The sequence below is a fragment of the Aspergillus alliaceus genome (genome assembly GCF_009176365.1).
Source record: "Aspergillus alliaceus strain CBS 536.65 unplaced genomic scaffold BDW43scaffold_83, whole genome shotgun sequence".
Taxonomy (NCBI): Eukaryota; Fungi; Ascomycota; class Eurotiomycetes; order Eurotiales; family Aspergillaceae; genus Aspergillus; species Aspergillus alliaceus.
The window spans coordinates 68127-84962 of NW_022474766.1; the positions used below are offsets into that span (position 1 = coordinate 68127).

The following is a 16836-nucleotide window of genomic DNA, read 5'->3' on the forward strand; positions in this document are numbered from 1 at the left end:
TATTGCCTTCATAGTTCATGTTTTTGGGGGACCTGCGTACGCTTTCTGCTGTAGGAAATCACAAAATAATAAACCTCATCCAAACAGCCTCGGTCCTCCCGTGAAACTCGGTCCGGAAGAAGTTGAATATCCGGCGGAAGAACATATGGAGCCTGCATTCCGCCAACCAATCGGTACAGAGGGTACGCCACCAAAAGTTGACAAAACTCAAGCCCTAAATCCGGCAGAATGGAACAAAGTCTGGGGATTCTGCGGACTACGCCGCATAAACCAGCACGTCCTCTTTTATATAAACGACGGGCCTCGGTGAAAATGGCGAGGAACAACCATACTAGTATTGACACTTTTTTCTTGGCTCAGATTGGTCTACTACTTTTCCGACCTACTGAGTAGTACATACATAAACACTCCGGACATAGAGGGGGCAGGCAAATCTCTTTGTTTTTTGCCCTTTATTTTCTTTCTCTTTTTATAGAAACCCTTCTCTGACGGGCAGTGACGCCATACGTGGTTGAATATTCCAGACATTGAATTGGCGCTTTTGGTTCCGTGTTTTTTTTTTGCCTCTTTCTGGTTTACACTGGACCTGGACCACTCTCCTGTCCTTTTATCATTGTCCCCGATTACTCTGTATCAGTTGCGTTTGTACTTCTACACATTGCAAACATGGCATCTTCTAGAACTGCAGCTCAATTGATGCTGCCACTGCGGTCTGTTACAAGGAATATGGTCGCTCGATCTGGGAATTCTTCGATGATTGCGCCTTTTTTGGCCGTTGTAAGCCGTGCCCCGACGCCATGTGCACAGTCAATTCGACAGAGTTCCCATTCGCCCTTGGGGGCTGCGCCAGTGAACCCCAGGAAGAAGGTGACGCTACAGACATTACGGAATCTACACAAGAAGGGCGAGCCGATTACTATGCTTACTGCCCATGATTTCCCCAGCGGTCATGTTGCGGAGGCTGCTGGGATGGAGATGATCTTAGTCGGGGATAGTTTGGCTATGGTTGCTCTGGGTATGGAGGATACTAGTGAGGTGGTCATGGAAGAGATGCTGCTGCACTGCAGGAGTGTGGCGCGGGCTGCTAAGAGTTCTTTCACGGTTCGTGGATTAGAGTCCCCACTAGGCTTGCTTGTTGACTAACGATTATGAGAATATCTAGATTGCGGATCTTCCGATGGGTTCGTACGAGGTGTCTCCGGAACAGGGTTTGCAGTCGGCTATTCGCATTATCAAGGAGGGCCGTATGCAAGGTATTAAGCTTGAAGGGGGTGAGGAGATGGCGCCGACAATCAAACGTATTACGCAGGCTGGAATCCCTGTCGTCGGTCACATTGGTCTCACTCCTCAGCGCCAGAATGCCCTGGGAGGCTTCAGGGTCCAAGGCAAATCTACCGCCGGGGCTCTCAAGCTTTTGAAAGATGCTCTAGCTGTGCAGGAAGCCGGAGCTTTTATGATGGTTCTTGAAGCAGTGCCTGCCGAAATCGCCTCAATTATCACGAATAAACTTCGCGTCCCGACAATCGGCATCGGGGCGGGTAATGGGTGTTCCGGACAAGTTCTTGTTCAGATTGACATGACTGGAAATTTCCCTCCCGGTCGATTCCTCCCGAAGTTCGTTAAAAAGTACGCCGATGTCTGGGGTGAAGCCATCAAAGGCATCCAACAATATCACGATGAAGTAAAGACCCGGGCGTATCCCTCGGAAGAGTACACCTATCCCATCCCCAAGGAGGAGCTGGCGGAGTTTGAGAAAACAGTTGACAAACTAGATAATTGATAGATGACCACATTCTCTTTCCATCTATAAGTACTGGGGGGTTTCTGTTGCATCTGTTGTTCCTGACGTTGGAACATTATAGCTTGCATTTCTCATGGCCTGCATGGTTTTTTTGTGATACCTCATCAATGTTGTCATGACTGTTTAGTTGTTGGAGATTCCAGCTGGCTGTTCTCTATGTTCCCGCTCATTTTTGAAAAATTTCAATCCCAATCAGCTTTTCCATTGAAATGACTTTCGGGATCGTCGCGTTAGACATAAGTTATAACCATAACCCAGTGTGTTGGCAAGGGTCATTACAAACTCGTCATCCGAACGCAGGCGTCATAGAGTATGATACAATTAATTGCTCGTCAACTTTAAAGCACTACACGATACATGTTAATTCAACAGTTGAAATCATTCCTAAAAGTATCGAAGAGAGTAGAAGTGTAAGGAGTAAAAGTCATAAACTTACTCTCCATAAGCCTCCGACGCCCTCATCTAGCCCAGGAGCGAAGACACTATTCACATAGCAGAAGACAGAGTCCGTCTCCTTGCATTCTAACTTCTTTCTGAGAAATTTGACGACCGTCTCAAATTTCTGCGAGGCACTGATTTTGAAAACTTTGTTTTTCAGTATGGGCGCTGAAGCTAGAGGCTGGAAACGGACTGTAACTGCTAAGGAGTTAGATGTGGAAATGCTTTGTATTTACGAGGACTTGGTATAGATAGTAGCCCGGATTCAAAGGACCGGAAGGCCCAAATATCATGAACACATTGGCTACCGTCTTTTAAACCCGAAATGGTGTTACAATTAAGTGGTCTACAGATCGCGCTTACCTTTCCCCGTATCCACGGCCTCCGCATCCGCCAGGGCTTGGTGAGCATCGCGCGGGAGACTAGTTAGCACCATCGAAGCGGACATAGTCAGGGGCAAATCTGCCCCGTGCTCATCGTCAGGAATAGGGGCATTCCTATTATTGGACGAAGAGTCTGGACTTAGCTTCCGACTGGCTGGTCGATGGCTAATATTCATCCGTGAGCCTCCGGACGGATTCTGTGTCTGTTTCGGGGAATTCTGGGTGGCGGGGTTCTGAGAAGAAGAGGGGTCCATTATGATTAAAGAAAAACGATGAGGAAGGGCTCCTAAGTTGGATGGTTTAGTTAGTGGAGCCCCTTGTTGTTGAAGCGAATAGGATTATGAAGGTGAAGATAGGATTGCAATAATAATAGCGGTGACGGGGAGAAGTGTTGATGTTGATGTTGATTAAGTCAAATGGAGACCCAAACGACGTCGGGACGCCTCAGGCAGTCATCGCCCAGGTCGAACCAATCAAGACACGACAGGGGCGATGTCCTGCGGAGTCCAACCCTAAAAGAGATCCGTTTCGCAGTCCGCAGATCATTAGCTGGACCTCCGTTCAATAACGCCGTACCACTAGTGTTTGGACGAAATACGCTATCAACTCTACCATGGATAAGCTTGGAATGGTTTGACTTCTCAACCAATACTGTGTTCGGTTCAAACAGGTCTGTATCATGAGAGAATGCCTAAGTAATCGGGCTTCCATTCGGATACAGGTATGGTTTCTACAATTGTATGGTGCGTATTTTGGGTTACATGTAGAGTACAGGTCTACCCGATCCACTCACCAGATGACCTTGCTACCTGATCGCATCTGCAGGCGACATAATGCAGCCTGTTGCTTAGTGCCTTAGGTACGGAATGCATACAATCCCAAGGAACACGCTGAGTCATGGTCATGAGTGGCCGTCTGGCACATGACCGGCGGCGAGTGACTGACCAATTTTCGGCCTGCGGGTCCAGGCATTCGTGGTGCCATCATCGATCGTCCACTCATACTACTTAATAGTACTGGCTGCCACTCTACTCTTTCAATCTCCCCGCCTGTCTTCCCTTAAATACGCCCTCTCTCTTCGCTTCCTTCCATAGCGTACTCGGTTTTCTTTTCAATTACCACCCTCGCACCCTCACGTAACATAACCCTCTATCTTCAACCTTACTTATCCACCCTATTCTACATCCCTCAGTCCATCCGCCCCGCTCGTTCATTTACTTCCCCGCTTCAATCCTGCGGACTATTTCGAGCACGACAATCCCGAGAAATTCGATATTTGAACGCTTACCGCACGCTTATCGGACGGTCAACGTTCAGATCGTGTCAAATCGTCTAGTAATACTTTCAAAATGAGTAGTCCAAAGCGGAGAATCGAGACAGATGTGAGTAAATTAGGGCATAAAGGCATCACTGTCAAAAGAAAAATGAAGGCTAACTGACGGACTTTTTCTCCTATGTATAGGTTATGAAGTATGATATTCCGACTTGGATACTTCACTCGTTGATCTATAGCTGACTCTGAGCAGGATGTACGCGCTCCTCCCATTCCTAGTCTCCATCACCCTCCCTTCGAACGGATATCACGGATAAATATGCAAATCACAAAGAATACACGGAGATGGTGTTATAAAATGAGGGATGTTGACGGAGTTTTAGGTTGATGAGTGACTATGAGGTAACTCTGGTCAACGACAATAGTAAGTGTCGCTTATCTTTGCCACCGGACTCCCTAGGCTAACTACTGTTAATAGTGTATGTGCCACTTTCCTCCCCGGAATGGACAAGCTAAGGCATAGATGCTTACCATGAGGTTGTTGACAGGCAAGAATTCTATGTCCGCTTCAAGGGCCCTGAGGAAAGTATGTACACTCTATACTTGGCGGCCTACATCGATTTACTCACAGCAACCCAGCACCTTTTGCCGGTGGTCACTGGAAGATTCACGTCGAGCTACCTGATCAGTATCCCTACAAGAGCCCAAGCATTGGTTTCGTAAATCGGATCTTTCACCCCAACATCGATGAGCTGTAAGGCAACTACCCGTCGTTCGTCTACCATGATTTTCTCTGATACATGGGTAATTTAGTTCGGGGTCCGTTTGCCTGGACGTCATCAACCAAACATGGTCGCCGATGTACGACATGCTCAACATCTTCGAGGTCTTCCTTCCACAACTCCTGCGCTATCCGAACCCCTCGGACCCATTAAACGGCGAAGCAGCCGCGATGCTGATGAGGGAACCTAAGAGTTACGACGCAAAGGTGAAGGGTAGGTCATCCACTTATACCATTTGGAATTCATCATGTACTCATAGTCTCAGAATATGTGGCAAAGTACGCTAGTAAAGAGGCGGTGGACGATGCCGGAGAAGACACAGAGTCCGAAGATGAATTAAGTTCCGCAGGCAGCTACGAATCGGGCGGGGAAGAACCGGTTGGTACAATGGACGACGTCTAAATGTATCATTTTGTTTCCCTTCTTCGTCTTCTTTCCACCTTTTATCTCTTTCGATGATCGTTCCAGATCTCGGTATTGGGCATTATGAGCACGACTACCTCGCATCGGCAGGGTCATTTCCTTTTCATCGTTTCATTGGGTTTAGGGACGTGGCGTTTTAGGGTGGGGTTCTGACGTTCATGGCGCAACTGACTACGGCGACTGCGAAGACAGAGTCAAGGATCGGACCCACGAACAACGCATCGCTGAGCTGGGGAGCTGTCGAACCATCTCCCGTCCGGAAGTCCCCCCTTCTCTTTCCTCTCTACTCGGATACAACGTCATGCTATTTTGGTTGTTTCTTTCAGAGGTTCGCGCGCCCGGGTTATGCATACCAGGGCAGACATGCCTGTTTATGCTGTTCATATGTTCACCCCTTCGGGTTTATAGCAATAATACAAATACAACATGAATCTATCCTAGGAGGAGCTTGGTCATGCCCTTTGATGTAATAGGACATGGGAGGTCTCCATAGCCAACGCATGAACCAAAAAAAGCACGAACCACCATTTTGACACAAATGAGACATCCTGCGTATTTTGTTGTATTTCAACGAAACGTAAGGAGCAAAAGAGAAGTAACATGTAACCCAAACCAACATGCCATACAAAAGGACCGCAACGCAGAGATTAAAGGACTGAGACGTATGAAGAAAAAGGAAAAGAAAAAGAAAAGTAGCCAGGGTATTAGAACGGTAACTCTAGGGGGAGAAAAAGGGGGGGGCGGGGAAGGGGAAAGAAAAGAAAATGAAGAAAACAAAGACAGAGTGTGACAAGGAGAGATTAGAAAAGAGAGAAAGACATCGACCGTCGACCGGCGACCTATGCGAGAGAGAGAGAGAAGAAGAAGAAGAGAATAATGGAATCACCCCAAGTATCGATCGTCACATCGTCCCTTGTCCACCCAGGCCTAGGTAACCTTCAGAACGCCGAAAACATCGCGGGCATTATCATCGGGCTGCGGCGACTTGCCCTTGCGCGGGTTGATAACCACTTCACCCCAATGTTTTGGAACAGTACCGGGGTTCGGTGAGCCTGGCTTCTGGGCGGAGGTACCAGCTTCTGACGCTGGGGGAGTGGTGGTTACTCGTACGGGGACATCGTCTTTGGGGCCGGCTCGAGAGGAAGCTGGTGACACAGGGCCGCGGAGGGTGGCTCGAGGTTGTAGATGGGATTGGGTCTGGAGGGACCAGATATCGATGACCGAGCTGGATTGGTTTTGTAAATTTAGCATGACTGCCCACACAATTCCACCTGGCACATCCACCAAGAGAACGCCCACTTACTCTGACGTTCGTTGACAGATCGCTTCGAGCGCTTCTCGTTCACGCCTCAAGTATCCGGTATCGGGGTGATTGGCTTGATTGGCGTTGTTTAGCGCGCCATATCCATAACCAGATTGGTAGATATCATCGTCAAGTAAACGCTGAGAAGACTCGGACTGTTTGCGCCGCCAGTTAGCGATGGGAGACATTTGCGACCAGCCCAGCCACCCGGGTCGCATGATCTATCCATCTCTGCAGCAGAGACTTACGTCCTGACTATCCCGGCGACCAAGTCCCAGGCACGATGCACAGACACCCATTTATACCAATGTCAACAGGGTGTGAAGTTCAGTTGGGAAACGAAGGGACAAGACGGGGGGGTTACGGAGGACGATGCGTTTCAATTGGAACTGGCGGGAGAAGTGCGAACAGGAAGGACAGGGAAAGTAAACGAGTGGGATGCTGATATCGGAAGTACAGCGACAGGCATCAACCGGTGATGCTGAAGTGGTCTATCGGAGAATTCTCTTGAATATTTTGTATCTTTGTTTGGCGAAGTTGCGCATGGGGCTTTTTGGATGGAATTAAATTGGGAGTTCCCTTCGGGTGGACACCAGCAATTAATTGGTCCGTGCGTTTTACTCCGACGCCATTCAATTCAATCCCATTCCGTCAATCCAAACATTTAGCATACAGTAAGTAGTACTAGTACTAGTACTCAACATAGTCCACTAGACACGAGTCCCGCAGAAACACAGTACCTGGTTTAGAATTAACATTGGTCCATTCCTCAGCCGTGTGGAGCATCTGTTGACAGAAATGATCTCCAATCAACAAAATACGGGATTTAATACCTATGACTGCTACCAACCCCGCAGCATGGAAACGTTAAAGCTCCTCTCCATCTCTCGGAACTTTACTCCAAAACAAGTTGTCTATCTCCCTTCTTTCGCCTCTATATCCCTAGTTCCCACTTTACAGCCTCTTCTTTCTCTATCGCAACCATGCCTGGACGTCTAGAAGGTAAAGTAGCCATCGTGACAGGAGCAGGCTCAGGCTTCGGTCACGGTATCGCAAAGAAGTTTGTTGAAGAGGGCGCCAAAGTAATCATCGCCGAGTTATCCAAGGAGAACGGCGAAAAGGTAGCGACAGAGCTAAGCAGCAAGTTCGTCTTCGCAGACGTGACCAGCCGAGAATCCTGGCGGACATTGCTTCAAACCGCACTGGACACATACGGCAAGCTCGATATCGTAGTCAACAATGCCGGAGCAACCTACTCCAATAAACCCACAGGCCAAGTCACCGATGCCGACTTTGACTTATGCATGAATGTCAACGTGAAGTCGATCTATCTCTCCGCGAACGTCATCGTGCCTTATTTCGAGCAGAATAACCACCCCGGATGCTTTGTGCAGGTTTCTTCCACTGCTGCTCTTCGTCCGCGCCCCGGCCTGACTTGGTATAATGCGTCCAAGGCGGCTGTATGCACTGCGACCAAAACAATGGCCGTTGAGTATGGCCCGAAGAAGATCCGGTTCAACTGCGTTTGCCCTGTCGTTGGTAGTACTGGAATGTAAGAACTCTTCTCTTTTTCTTACCTTTTTTTCTTACATGCATCTGTGGAACTTGGTGCTCATGTGAGTCTCGATTCAGGACGCATCTGTTTCTTGGAAAGCCAGACACAGAAGAAAATCGGGCGGCGTTTGTGTCCACCGTCCCCTTAGGACGTCCTAGTACTCCGGTGGATGTTGCCAATGCCTGCAGCTTCCTTGCAAGTGATGAGGCGGAGTTTATCACTGGAGTGGACTTGGAGGTAGGTGTAATCGACTACGTGTTGTCTCCCCTTGTCGACAATACTAATCGTTGTATCTAGGTTGACGGCGGTCGCTGTGTCTAGTCGCTGTTTATAGTGGATTGGCTGATTAGTATGCGTATAAGCCACGAGAACACCTTTCTAACGAATGCAACAATTCATGAAGTATAAGAATGAAGGCCATCAGAGACATCCTTCATATTCATATATTGACTGTAGTTAAAACCAGCCAACCAAGTAGTAAATATCCATACCAAAGGCCCCGCTGCATGCCATCATAATACTTCTCATAGTTATCCACATCCCAACACTAATTCAACATCATACCTAGTGTCCCGTACATGGAGATACGAGTTCCCTACAAAGTGGCTCTAATATAGCGACGGAGTATGAAGTCGTAAAAAAAAAGTGGAACCTCCGGGCCGTGGCCGCACCATCACCAAATCCGTGGAAACAACCCACTCTGTCTGTCACCTCCACCATCTTCCAATTTTCTCATCCGCACTAAATCCTCACACACCACCCAACCACCAAATTTCTCTCAACCAAATTTCTCAATCCCATGACTGCCACCAATTAATTAACTAATATGTTCGACCTTCCGAACGCAAAACGGTGCGTACGGGCTCCTGTCCTTGAAACCGAGTGCATCCATGCATAATTATCCAATCGAATAAACCAGCTAACACTACAATCAAACACTAGCGTCCGTCGCAATGAACTTCTCTCTCCGTCCTCCTCACGATCTCCATCGCCTCAACCCGAAGAAACATTTACCAGTGGATATGAGCGACTAGGTGAATTGCTGGATTTGGATTCCCTGCTTCAACCAGAACAACCTTCGGAACAGACAGATACTCAAGGACCCAATGCCGAGAACATAAAGGAGGAAGAAGAAGAAGAGCAAGAGTTTGAGTTCCGACTATTCAGCGCGCCGGTTCGGAATGCTACTGCGCAAGATGATGCTACGGGTGAGAAGAAAAAAGATGAGGGCGCTACGACAGGGACTCAGAAGTTGCGAATCCGGCTACGGTCTCCAACGCCTGGTGCGGGGGGTCTACATGATGGGCGATTCGTGAATCCGTTTCGGGGGTGGGATTATTACTTTTCTGCGCCGGGGCTGCTTTCTGGGTCGAAGGAGGATGATCCGAAGGTTGCGCTGCGGCGGAAACAGTTCGAGGAGGTGGCTGTTAGCGGACAACAGATGGGGGAGTGGGCAAAGGTTCCTTGGGTATGTTGTTCCTCTTGTTAATACGAAGGGGGTTTGAGGTTTGGGCTAATGTAATATATTAGCCTGGATGTGACCTACCATGGCGGGTGACTCGTTTGAAAAGGCATCAGACGAAATTGCCTCGACGTTCAGAGGATCCTACGACTGCCATTTTCGTTACCGAGCCTCATGACAGAGATCCCAAGTCTTGGAAGAAGCCAGGCAAAAAGCGACGGCTCCAGCTTCGCAAACGCCTTGCCGCGGCGGAGCAGGCCAAGGAAACGGAGGCTGAGAAACGGAACCGCAAGAACAGAGAGCGGAAGATTAAGCGGAGACAGAAGGCAAGGGAAATGAAAGCTGCCACTGCCGCAGCCTTGGGGAAAGTTCAAGATACGCCTGCCGTTGAGGGGGATGATGCTTTCTCGCAGGAGGGAAGTGACTGATGTATTCCCATTGGTGTGCTTTCTGATAGCCTTTGCTCTAGTTCATGATACCCTTTTTTTGAGTCCGCTGATGACTATGATGAATAGTTTTCTATTCCGCTTAACAATATGATACCATGAAGGCGCAACTCGGCCCAAGGACTAACATAGAATGGTAATGATGACCGGCGCATGGCCTGTATTACAAAGAAGTCTTCAATGAAACCACAATTTGAAGAAGACACAGGGGGTATTATACGAGCGACACGAACAATGACACAAGCACAGGATGGAAAAGCAGACGATGCCGGGGTATGCGAAGCGAAATGGAAAAGTGATAAAGAACAATGCATATAGGGCTGGAGTTCCAGCAAGAAGGGAAACATATCAGTCGCACATTATAGCAACCGGGAAGTATAATGGCTTATTTAGCCTCGGCTATGTATGATGGTTAGCGTGGTCAGGCTAGCGTTGCATCGTGCAAACTCACGTTTCGCGGGCTCAGCGGGGCCGGCGACTGACTCGGAGGGAGCAGCGGGAGTAGATTCCGTCGTTGTCTCTATAGGTGGGATTTGCGGCAAGGGTACCGGGGCAGGTGCTTCATGATGGTGTGTCCCTTGCTCTGGTATTGAGGTGCCTGGGGAGATGCCAGAGGCCTCTGAACCTGGCGCAGCCGCTGCCGTGGGAGCTGGCTGGGATATACCATGGGATTCTGGGGCCGGAGCTGGCGCCTCCTGGGTGGTAGTGCTAGACTCGGTGGTACCCTCAGCACCAGGAGCGGCGGTCTCTGCAGATGTATCCTGCGGTTGTTCCGCAGTGCCGGTCTTGGTCTTATCACCCTTCTTCTTCCTCTTGAAGATCGATTTGAGACCTTCCTTAATCTGTTTGAAGGTGTTCAGTGCTTCGCGGCCGTTAGAATAACAATATCATTGCCAAGAACCCATACGCGTTGTAACTTACGGACACCACCCATTGTGACGATCCAAAACGTTAAGAGTAATAGTAAAGCTATATAGAAAGAGACGGATAACGGACGATACCGGCGAGATAGTCAGGATGAGTGAGAAGATGATGTAGGGTTATCTGATGAGGAGAAGAAGAAGAACAAGAAGAGGGAGAGGAAACAACGGGGAGGAAAGAGAGATGGGACAATAGGCGTCAATTAAGAAACTAATAAAGCAACTGTGATGGTCTTCCTCCACGTGACGCTGGAGTCCGTGATCTGACCATCCTTTTTCTTGTTTCCTTTTTCTTGTTTTCCTTTCCTTTCATTTTCTCCCTCTCCTTTTTTTCATATTCTCATTCAAACTGGGGGAACCTCGCTTCGGATGATTCTCCTTTCCAATGCTTCATTTTACTCTATCACCTCCACGATAGAGGACCATGACAGACCCACTCAGTCCATTTCCCGTCATTTGTTCCAGCTCTTGCTGTCGATCTCGACGGGGCCCATCTATTTTCCAGTGGCTGTGCTGGAGCTAATCAAGTACAATGTTCTCCCGAAAGAGACCCGGCCAGATTACGAGTCAGACGTTCGTCAAAGACAGATTGTTTCAAATGACTAATTTCACATACAATAGGGTTCCTGGAATCCTTGTGTCACCTGCTCGATTGACCATGAAATGAGATGTCGTAGATTCAATTTATTGGCGACTCCCCTCCCCACCCTTCTTCACCCTTGGTTGAGATTTATCGATACACTAGTCTCGGCGCTTACCGACGAGTCTGAACAAGACTGTGGGGTCCTAGAGGACCTAGCTCGTTCCGTTAAGGGGATCGGTATCTACTTTCGCCCTGAGGAAATCCTATTATTTGTCAGGGGTTGATCACGATCGGTTCGATTTCTGCAAGTAACATCAGTTCCTTGTTCTTGCGGTGCTACCATTTCCCTAGCCTGTTTTAGGATGAGATACGCATGTACGACTTTGCTTCAATATCATCGAAGATGTATATACAAAGCAATACCTGTCTTCTTACCCAAATTAACACCAATTTATTCCCCCTACCCCTTTTAACTTGCGGGTGTACCGCAATATTGAAAATGTAATGGAGGATTCTAGAGAAGCTCCACCGCAGTAAGATACAGTCGACTCCTTTTCCACTCTATCAGCCTATTACCCTACATAACCAGATACCTCCCTCCTTTAGCTTGAATAGTACGCGGACTCTCAGGAGACCATACAATATCAGAGAGGAAAAGTCTCCGAGAGATCTATTGTTCTAGTACCCCCCAAAGTGGAGCCTATCAGAATACTATTCACTCTATTACAAATGCTAGATTACTTTCAGAATTATCACAATGTTTCTATCTCTGTCCTTTCACACTCCGTCCAGTAGGCCATAAAGTGAACCGCGGCTCTTTCCTGTACGCGCAAAGAGGCAGGTGAAATCTAACCCTTAGACTTCAAAACTTCAACTTTATCCACGTTACTAAAGAATATATACAAAACCAATTTCGCAGCTTATAAAACAGCGAGAACTGGGACTCCTGCTGTTATCTTCTTAAGTTTACAGTATTTTTTCTACTACCTGAAAGGGTATAACCCCATTTATGCCCTACCTCAACGGCGTTAGGGCTCCTATATAGGTAAAATCAAGGCACGACAAAACTCCAGTATACATGGTATCACCTAGTACCAGCGCCGTTTTCCTGAGATTTAAGAGTATAATTACATAGTTAGCTGTAATTATGGAGAGGGTAGAAGCGGAAGTGAATCGCCCTCTATACGAAGATATTATGAACAAGCCAGAATAAACATGCGCAGCGCTGCAATTGCTACCTCAACTATTTAGCCGAAGCATTCCTCAAGGTATCACAGGCCTCGTGGCAAAGAATAATCCCAGCTGAGAGCAGAATCAGCCTAGAATCACTCTCACAGTAGCGCGAAGCCTATAGACGGCGAAAAGAATGAAGTGGTCCTTTCTCAAGATGGGAGCCCTGGTCATGAAATTGGGGGGATTTGACTTCTGGTCTCAAGAAGTTAGTCGTGGTCTTTCCTTTCCCCCGACGGGTGATATGCGGACAGTCTGAATATTTCTCCCGGTTGTTCAAGGGCGACTGGACGGTAAAGGCTTCACCGTACAAGAAGTATCATTTGGCAAATGAGCCGTTCATCCATGGGATAGGAAACCGTTGAGAATACCATACAACTCAAAGAAGATGACCCCCGTGCCGTGAAAGCGGATGATCCACTTCATGTACGGAATCGAGTATGACAGCAGCGGTAGCGACCATGGTCGAGTTTCCCCAATGCTATATAATGTCAGGGTGTATCAGATAGCGGACAAATTTGCATTGCCACAGAAGAGAGCGAAAGAGAAATTCGAGAACATAGTGAAGGTATGCTGGCAAACGGATGACTTTCCCACGGCCATTTCAGAGGCATACAAGCGTATTTACAAGGAAGACAGAAGTCTCCGTGATATTATCGTGCGCGCCTCTCATGAGCATGTTTTAAAGCTGCTGGAGAGTGAAGACTTTCAAACCGTACTTGAAGACACGGACGGTTTTGCTGCAGACCTTCTTTGGTATTTAACGCATAATCGAAGGGCTGCGAGATAACTCTGTCCTAACTGTTTCTTCGAGTGACAAATGGATCGTCCTATTACTAAGGAGAGGTCCTACACCTGTCCTTGCTGTAGTGAGCGACGGAGACAAATGGGACCTTACATTGCAATATGTTAATGTTTTGATTCATAGGGGTAGGATGGAAGTCTGTCAATCTAACTTGCATTTGCTTTCCATAATCATGAGCACTTAAATAGATTTATCGTATATGGAAGATGACTTGAAATTATCCACAGCAAAACACAAACTGAGACTTGCACTCGAGATCTTTCTAATAGAACTATTTTTATGAACAGATCAGGGCAAATATCCCCTCTTCGTTTCCGTCCAATCTTACATATATATCAATCAAGATTGTAGGTATGGGTCTATGCAATAGTTATGTACAGCAACTATTATCTGTGTGGGTTTTACGTACCAAGCTTTGGCCAAAGCGTCCAACGTGGAGAGCATGAATCATAGAAAATGCTTTCCTAGAGAACATACCTACATATATCCTTATACGCCTAAGCACGACTATCACAAGTGCTTAGCGCATACACCTATCTTTATTCCATTTAATCTGATACTATTACGAAGTTAATAAGACCAGAATATTCCGGGCAAACTCATTCGGTAATGTGAACTATGTCTATATAATATGCGTAACCAGTTATGCTCCGTAATCCGCAAAGCCAGATGGGGGGTATTTTTAACAACAGAAATTTGAATCAAACCAAATATACAAAGCGGAAAGAAGAGGGGGAAAGATCCCTAACAAGTACAATCACAACACTTTTGTTTTCATCCATTCGCTTGTCCCCACGCCCAGATTGAGCCCATTGCGAGCCCACCACCGCCGGACTCTTTCTTCGGCGCCAGACGAGGGATCCGCGTCTTCGAGGGCCTCTTCAATATCACATGTCTTGAACTCGACGCGGAGACCGCTCCGTCGCCACCATTCAAGGACATTGTCGTGTCCGTTCTTTGTGGGTCCGACAAGGACCTGCGAATCGAAGATCATCTTAGCACCTTTGAGTCGGTACCAGAAATCGAGCACGTGAACATGGCCATGTGTACTGGCAATGCGGGCGACTGATTCGGCATGGCTGTATGGTATGCCAGAGGCGTCCCACCAGGCGAGGGAAGCAGTACGACCGGATTGGGCGGCTAGGAGAACGGATTTGCCAACTTTGAGAGGGATGGGGTTCGATGGGGATGCATTTACTGAAGCGTTCTTCCACCAGTCTAAAACGCCTATGCGGCCTTCCGCGCTGGCCGATTCGAGCGCACGTTCAGTGTATCGAAGTTCGAGGCCAGAGGTGCGCCACCATTCGAGAACGCTGATAAATCCAGCACGAGACGCACCGTCCATTGCGTCGGCTTTATGCTCCTTAGTAGGAAGAGCGGGAGCATCGCGCCACCAAGTTAGGATGTTAGGATTTCCGTAGATTGCAGATGCACGGTATGGTAAATTAGTAAGACGAGATGTTGTCCACAGAAGGTCAAGGTGGTGCTCTGTAAGGTAGGAAAGAATGTCGGTTCGTGAGAATTTGAAGATTAGGTGGCAAGCGAGATCAGAAAGTGGCTTCCACCGTGGCAAACTGTCGATGCGTTTCTTGATCGCAGCAGAGGAACCCCGGAGAATTGTATACTCCAAGGAGGCAGGAGCCGACATCTTGAGGAGATGGCTCTGCCATTCCTTAGGAACCGGGAGATTTGTCGGAATACCAACCGCCTTTGCGATTTCCCAGTCTCGTAGGTGGTCCTCGAAGACATTTAGCCACAATTCCATTGGTAGAGACCGTGCGCCTTTATCTGACCGATACACAGTATGTCGTGAAGCCGTAGCACCCACACTTGTAGATGCTTTCTCTCCTAAAGAAGCAATTTTCGAAATTTCGGATGGCTGATTGGGTTCAGTTAGATGATGAGAAAAAGACAAGCCTAAGGTCTTTTCGATTGTATCATGAAGTTCTTTCAAACCACCCCAAGGAAGCTGCACGAGCTCCTCAGGGTTATTGGACTTCATCAGAACAGGCGTAACCACGCTCACCCAAGGCCAATATTGGTCTACTTCCCTGAGCTGTCTAGTGTTCAACGGGTGATGCCATTCTGAAACAGTCATACCCGGTATAAGGACGACAGGCTTGGTAGATATCCAACCACGAAGAAGTGCAAGGGTTAATGTATTGGTCAGGCCATACAGCATCGATCCCAGCGTTCCAGCATCTATGGGAGCAACTAGTAGCATATCCGCCCATTCGCAAAGCTCCGCAGCCTTAGCCTTCAGCCATCTCCGAGCACCCGTCTTCTTCTCAAAAGTCTGAGTATCTACCGTGTCCATATAGTGGGGAACCTTGTTCGCACCGGAGAGAAGCGCGGATGGTTCGTCCGTAATTAGCCGCAACTCGATGTCAGGATGTTGAACGAGGGATGAGAGCACATTGTCGACGAACGCGCTTTCCGTGGATAGCAGTAAGCGTTTCCGGCGGCGTTCCGGCGAGGCAACATCATTATTCGGTAGTTCGTGTGACGATATTGAGGAATGTTCTTTGTTTACGATCACTTTGCCTCCCTCTCCTCCATCAACCTCCATTTCAGTTGGCAAGGGAGCCTTTGTGACAGCACAGAATGGGTAATCTGCTTGTAAGTCAACTGCCATAGCAGAAAAAAGAACTGTAAGCGGATTAGGGTCCAGAAGAAACGGTATTGACGTTTTTCGATTAGGGGAGGTGCGTGTCGTCGAGAGCTAAGAGTAGACTGAGATACTCTATAGTATTTATTGGCGAAAACCGGAATTAAATCGTCGATAAGGGAAAAAAAAGGGAGGGAAAAGGAACAATAGGGTTGCCCTGACCCGCCGTGTGTTATGAGAATGGATCACCTCACTTGCGCCCAACCACTCCTCCAACGGCGGACAGGGGAGTGAGGTCCATGCAAGTATCCTATTTCGGTCCAATACGTGTTAGAGGATTGGTGGTCTGATCAGTGGAGAAACGGTGTGGGTGGATGGCTGTTCAAGGCATGAAGATGGAGCTTAAGCGTGAATCTTGAAAGTTGAGTTTGTCCGCTTCTTTGAGTGGGCGCCGCCACGTCTTTCTTCACGGATGGATCTCTTAACGCCACCAGTTATTGGCTTCCGCTCGGCCGTACTACTAGAAGTAGGGCCAATCACAGTGGGGGAAATTAATAGAGTCCGTGGGTACTTTTTCTGCGACAGTAATCTCCTTCCTTTCTTCCTTCAGTCGGGGGAGAGGGAAAGAAAAGTTGGTTGAAACCGGGAAGTGTTCAGAGAGAAGGAGGTCATGGATATCATTTGACAATCTTAAACGGCTACTGGCGGCGGCCTCGTTTGCAAGGCATTAGTGCTGATTGGCGGGTCTGCCTGAGGTTGCGTATGGGCCTGTGGGCGGTGATTGGCTGCCTTGGGGGATTTAGATTGGATGGGATGATGTCTGT

At 48.0% G+C, this 16836-nt stretch overlaps 11 protein-coding genes across 11 annotated transcripts; 6 read left to right on the forward strand and 5 right to left on the reverse strand.

Moving 5' to 3' along the window:
* Positions 1–530: 530 nt before the first annotated feature.
* Positions 531–1895, forward strand: BDW43DRAFT_244421 (3-methyl-2-oxobutanoate hydroxymethyltransferase ECM31). Its single transcript, XM_032039717.1, has 2 exons — positions 531–1101; positions 1163–1895. Exons 1-2 carry the CDS (start codon positions 667–669, stop codon positions 1778–1780), a joined length of 1053 nt encoding a protein of 350 aa, XP_031894356.1. The 5' UTR covers positions 531–666; the 3' UTR covers positions 1781–1895.
* Positions 1896–1933: 38 nt separating this feature from the next.
* On the reverse strand, positions 1934–3088 carry BDW43DRAFT_244617 (ubiquitin-like protein ATG12). The gene is made up of 3 exons (XM_032039720.1): positions 2603–3088; positions 2238–2437; positions 1934–2147 (listed from the first exon to the last, which is right to left on the reverse strand). The coding sequence occupies exons 1-3, from the start codon at positions 2874–2876 to the stop codon at positions 2088–2090; spliced, it is 534 nt and encodes a 177-aa protein (XP_031894357.1). The 5' UTR covers positions 2877–3088; the 3' UTR covers positions 1934–2087.
* An 883-nt stretch (positions 3089–3971) lies between these two features.
* BDW43DRAFT_304558 (E2 ubiquitin-conjugating protein UBC8) lies at positions 3972–5079 on the forward strand (the record flags this gene model as incomplete). The annotated part of the gene is made up of 7 exons (XM_032045622.1): positions 3972–4004; positions 4135–4151; positions 4279–4319; positions 4449–4481; positions 4535–4649; positions 4709–4890; positions 4943–5079. The coding sequence occupies 7 exons, from the start codon at positions 3972–3974 to the stop codon at positions 5077–5079; spliced, it is 558 nt and encodes a 185-aa protein (XP_031894358.1).
* A 676-nt stretch (positions 5080–5755) lies between these two features.
* Positions 5756–6965, reverse strand: BDW43DRAFT_244612 (LAMTOR1/MEH1 family protein). The gene is made up of 3 exons (XM_032039719.1): positions 6652–6965; positions 6404–6558; positions 5756–6325 (listed from the first exon to the last, which is right to left on the reverse strand). The coding sequence occupies exons 1-3, from the start codon at positions 6700–6702 to the stop codon at positions 6028–6030; spliced, it is 504 nt and encodes a 167-aa protein (XP_031894359.1). The 5' UTR covers positions 6703–6965; the 3' UTR covers positions 5756–6027.
* A 1-nt stretch (position 6966) lies between these two features.
* On the forward strand, positions 6967–8316 carry BDW43DRAFT_244429 (oxidoreductase, short-chain dehydrogenase/reductase family). The gene is made up of 3 exons (XM_032039718.1): positions 6967–7955; positions 8036–8195; positions 8256–8316. The coding sequence occupies exons 1-3, from the start codon at positions 7387–7389 to the stop codon at positions 8277–8279; spliced, it is 753 nt and encodes a 250-aa protein (XP_031894360.1). The 5' UTR covers positions 6967–7386; the 3' UTR covers positions 8280–8316.
* Positions 8317–8715: 399 nt separating this feature from the next.
* On the forward strand, positions 8716–9885 carry BDW43DRAFT_244714 (DUF2011 domain-containing protein). The gene is made up of 3 exons (XM_032039721.1): positions 8716–8810; positions 8901–9426; positions 9489–9885. Exons 1-3 carry the CDS (start codon positions 8785–8787, stop codon positions 9846–9848), a joined length of 912 nt encoding a protein of 303 aa, XP_031894361.1. The 5' UTR covers positions 8716–8784; the 3' UTR covers positions 9849–9885.
* On the reverse strand, positions 9886–10372 carry BDW43DRAFT_244715 (uncharacterized protein). The gene has a single exon (XM_032039722.1). It carries the CDS (start codon positions 10211–10213, stop codon positions 9923–9925), a length of 291 nt encoding a protein of 96 aa, XP_031894362.1. The 5' UTR covers positions 10214–10372; the 3' UTR covers positions 9886–9922.
* BDW43DRAFT_316761 (uncharacterized protein) lies at positions 10252–10800 on the reverse strand (the record flags this gene model as incomplete). Its single annotated transcript, XM_032048386.1, has 3 exons — positions 10252–10265; positions 10318–10728; positions 10788–10800. 3 exons carry the CDS (start codon positions 10798–10800, stop codon positions 10252–10254), a joined length of 438 nt encoding a protein of 145 aa, XP_031894363.1.
* Positions 10801–11125: 325 nt separating this feature from the next.
* Positions 11126–12081, forward strand: BDW43DRAFT_293917 (uncharacterized protein). The gene is made up of 2 exons (XM_032043882.1): positions 11126–11352; positions 11408–12081. Exons 1-2 carry the CDS (start codon positions 11156–11158, stop codon positions 11451–11453), a joined length of 243 nt encoding a protein of 80 aa, XP_031894364.1. The 5' UTR covers positions 11126–11155; the 3' UTR covers positions 11454–12081.
* Positions 12082–13023: 942 nt separating this feature from the next.
* BDW43DRAFT_304562 (uncharacterized protein) lies at positions 13024–13389 on the forward strand (the record flags this gene model as incomplete). The annotated part of the gene is made up of 1 exon (XM_032045623.1): positions 13024–13389. The coding sequence occupies one exon, from the start codon at positions 13024–13026 to the stop codon at positions 13387–13389; it is 366 nt and encodes a 121-aa protein (XP_031894365.1).
* Positions 13390–13991: 602 nt separating this feature from the next.
* On the reverse strand, positions 13992–16654 carry BDW43DRAFT_293919 (uncharacterized protein). Its single transcript, XM_032043883.1, has one exon. It carries the CDS (start codon positions 16037–16039, stop codon positions 14162–14164), a length of 1878 nt encoding a protein of 625 aa, XP_031894366.1. The 5' UTR covers positions 16040–16654; the 3' UTR covers positions 13992–14161.
* Positions 16655–16836: the final 182 nt, after the last annotated feature.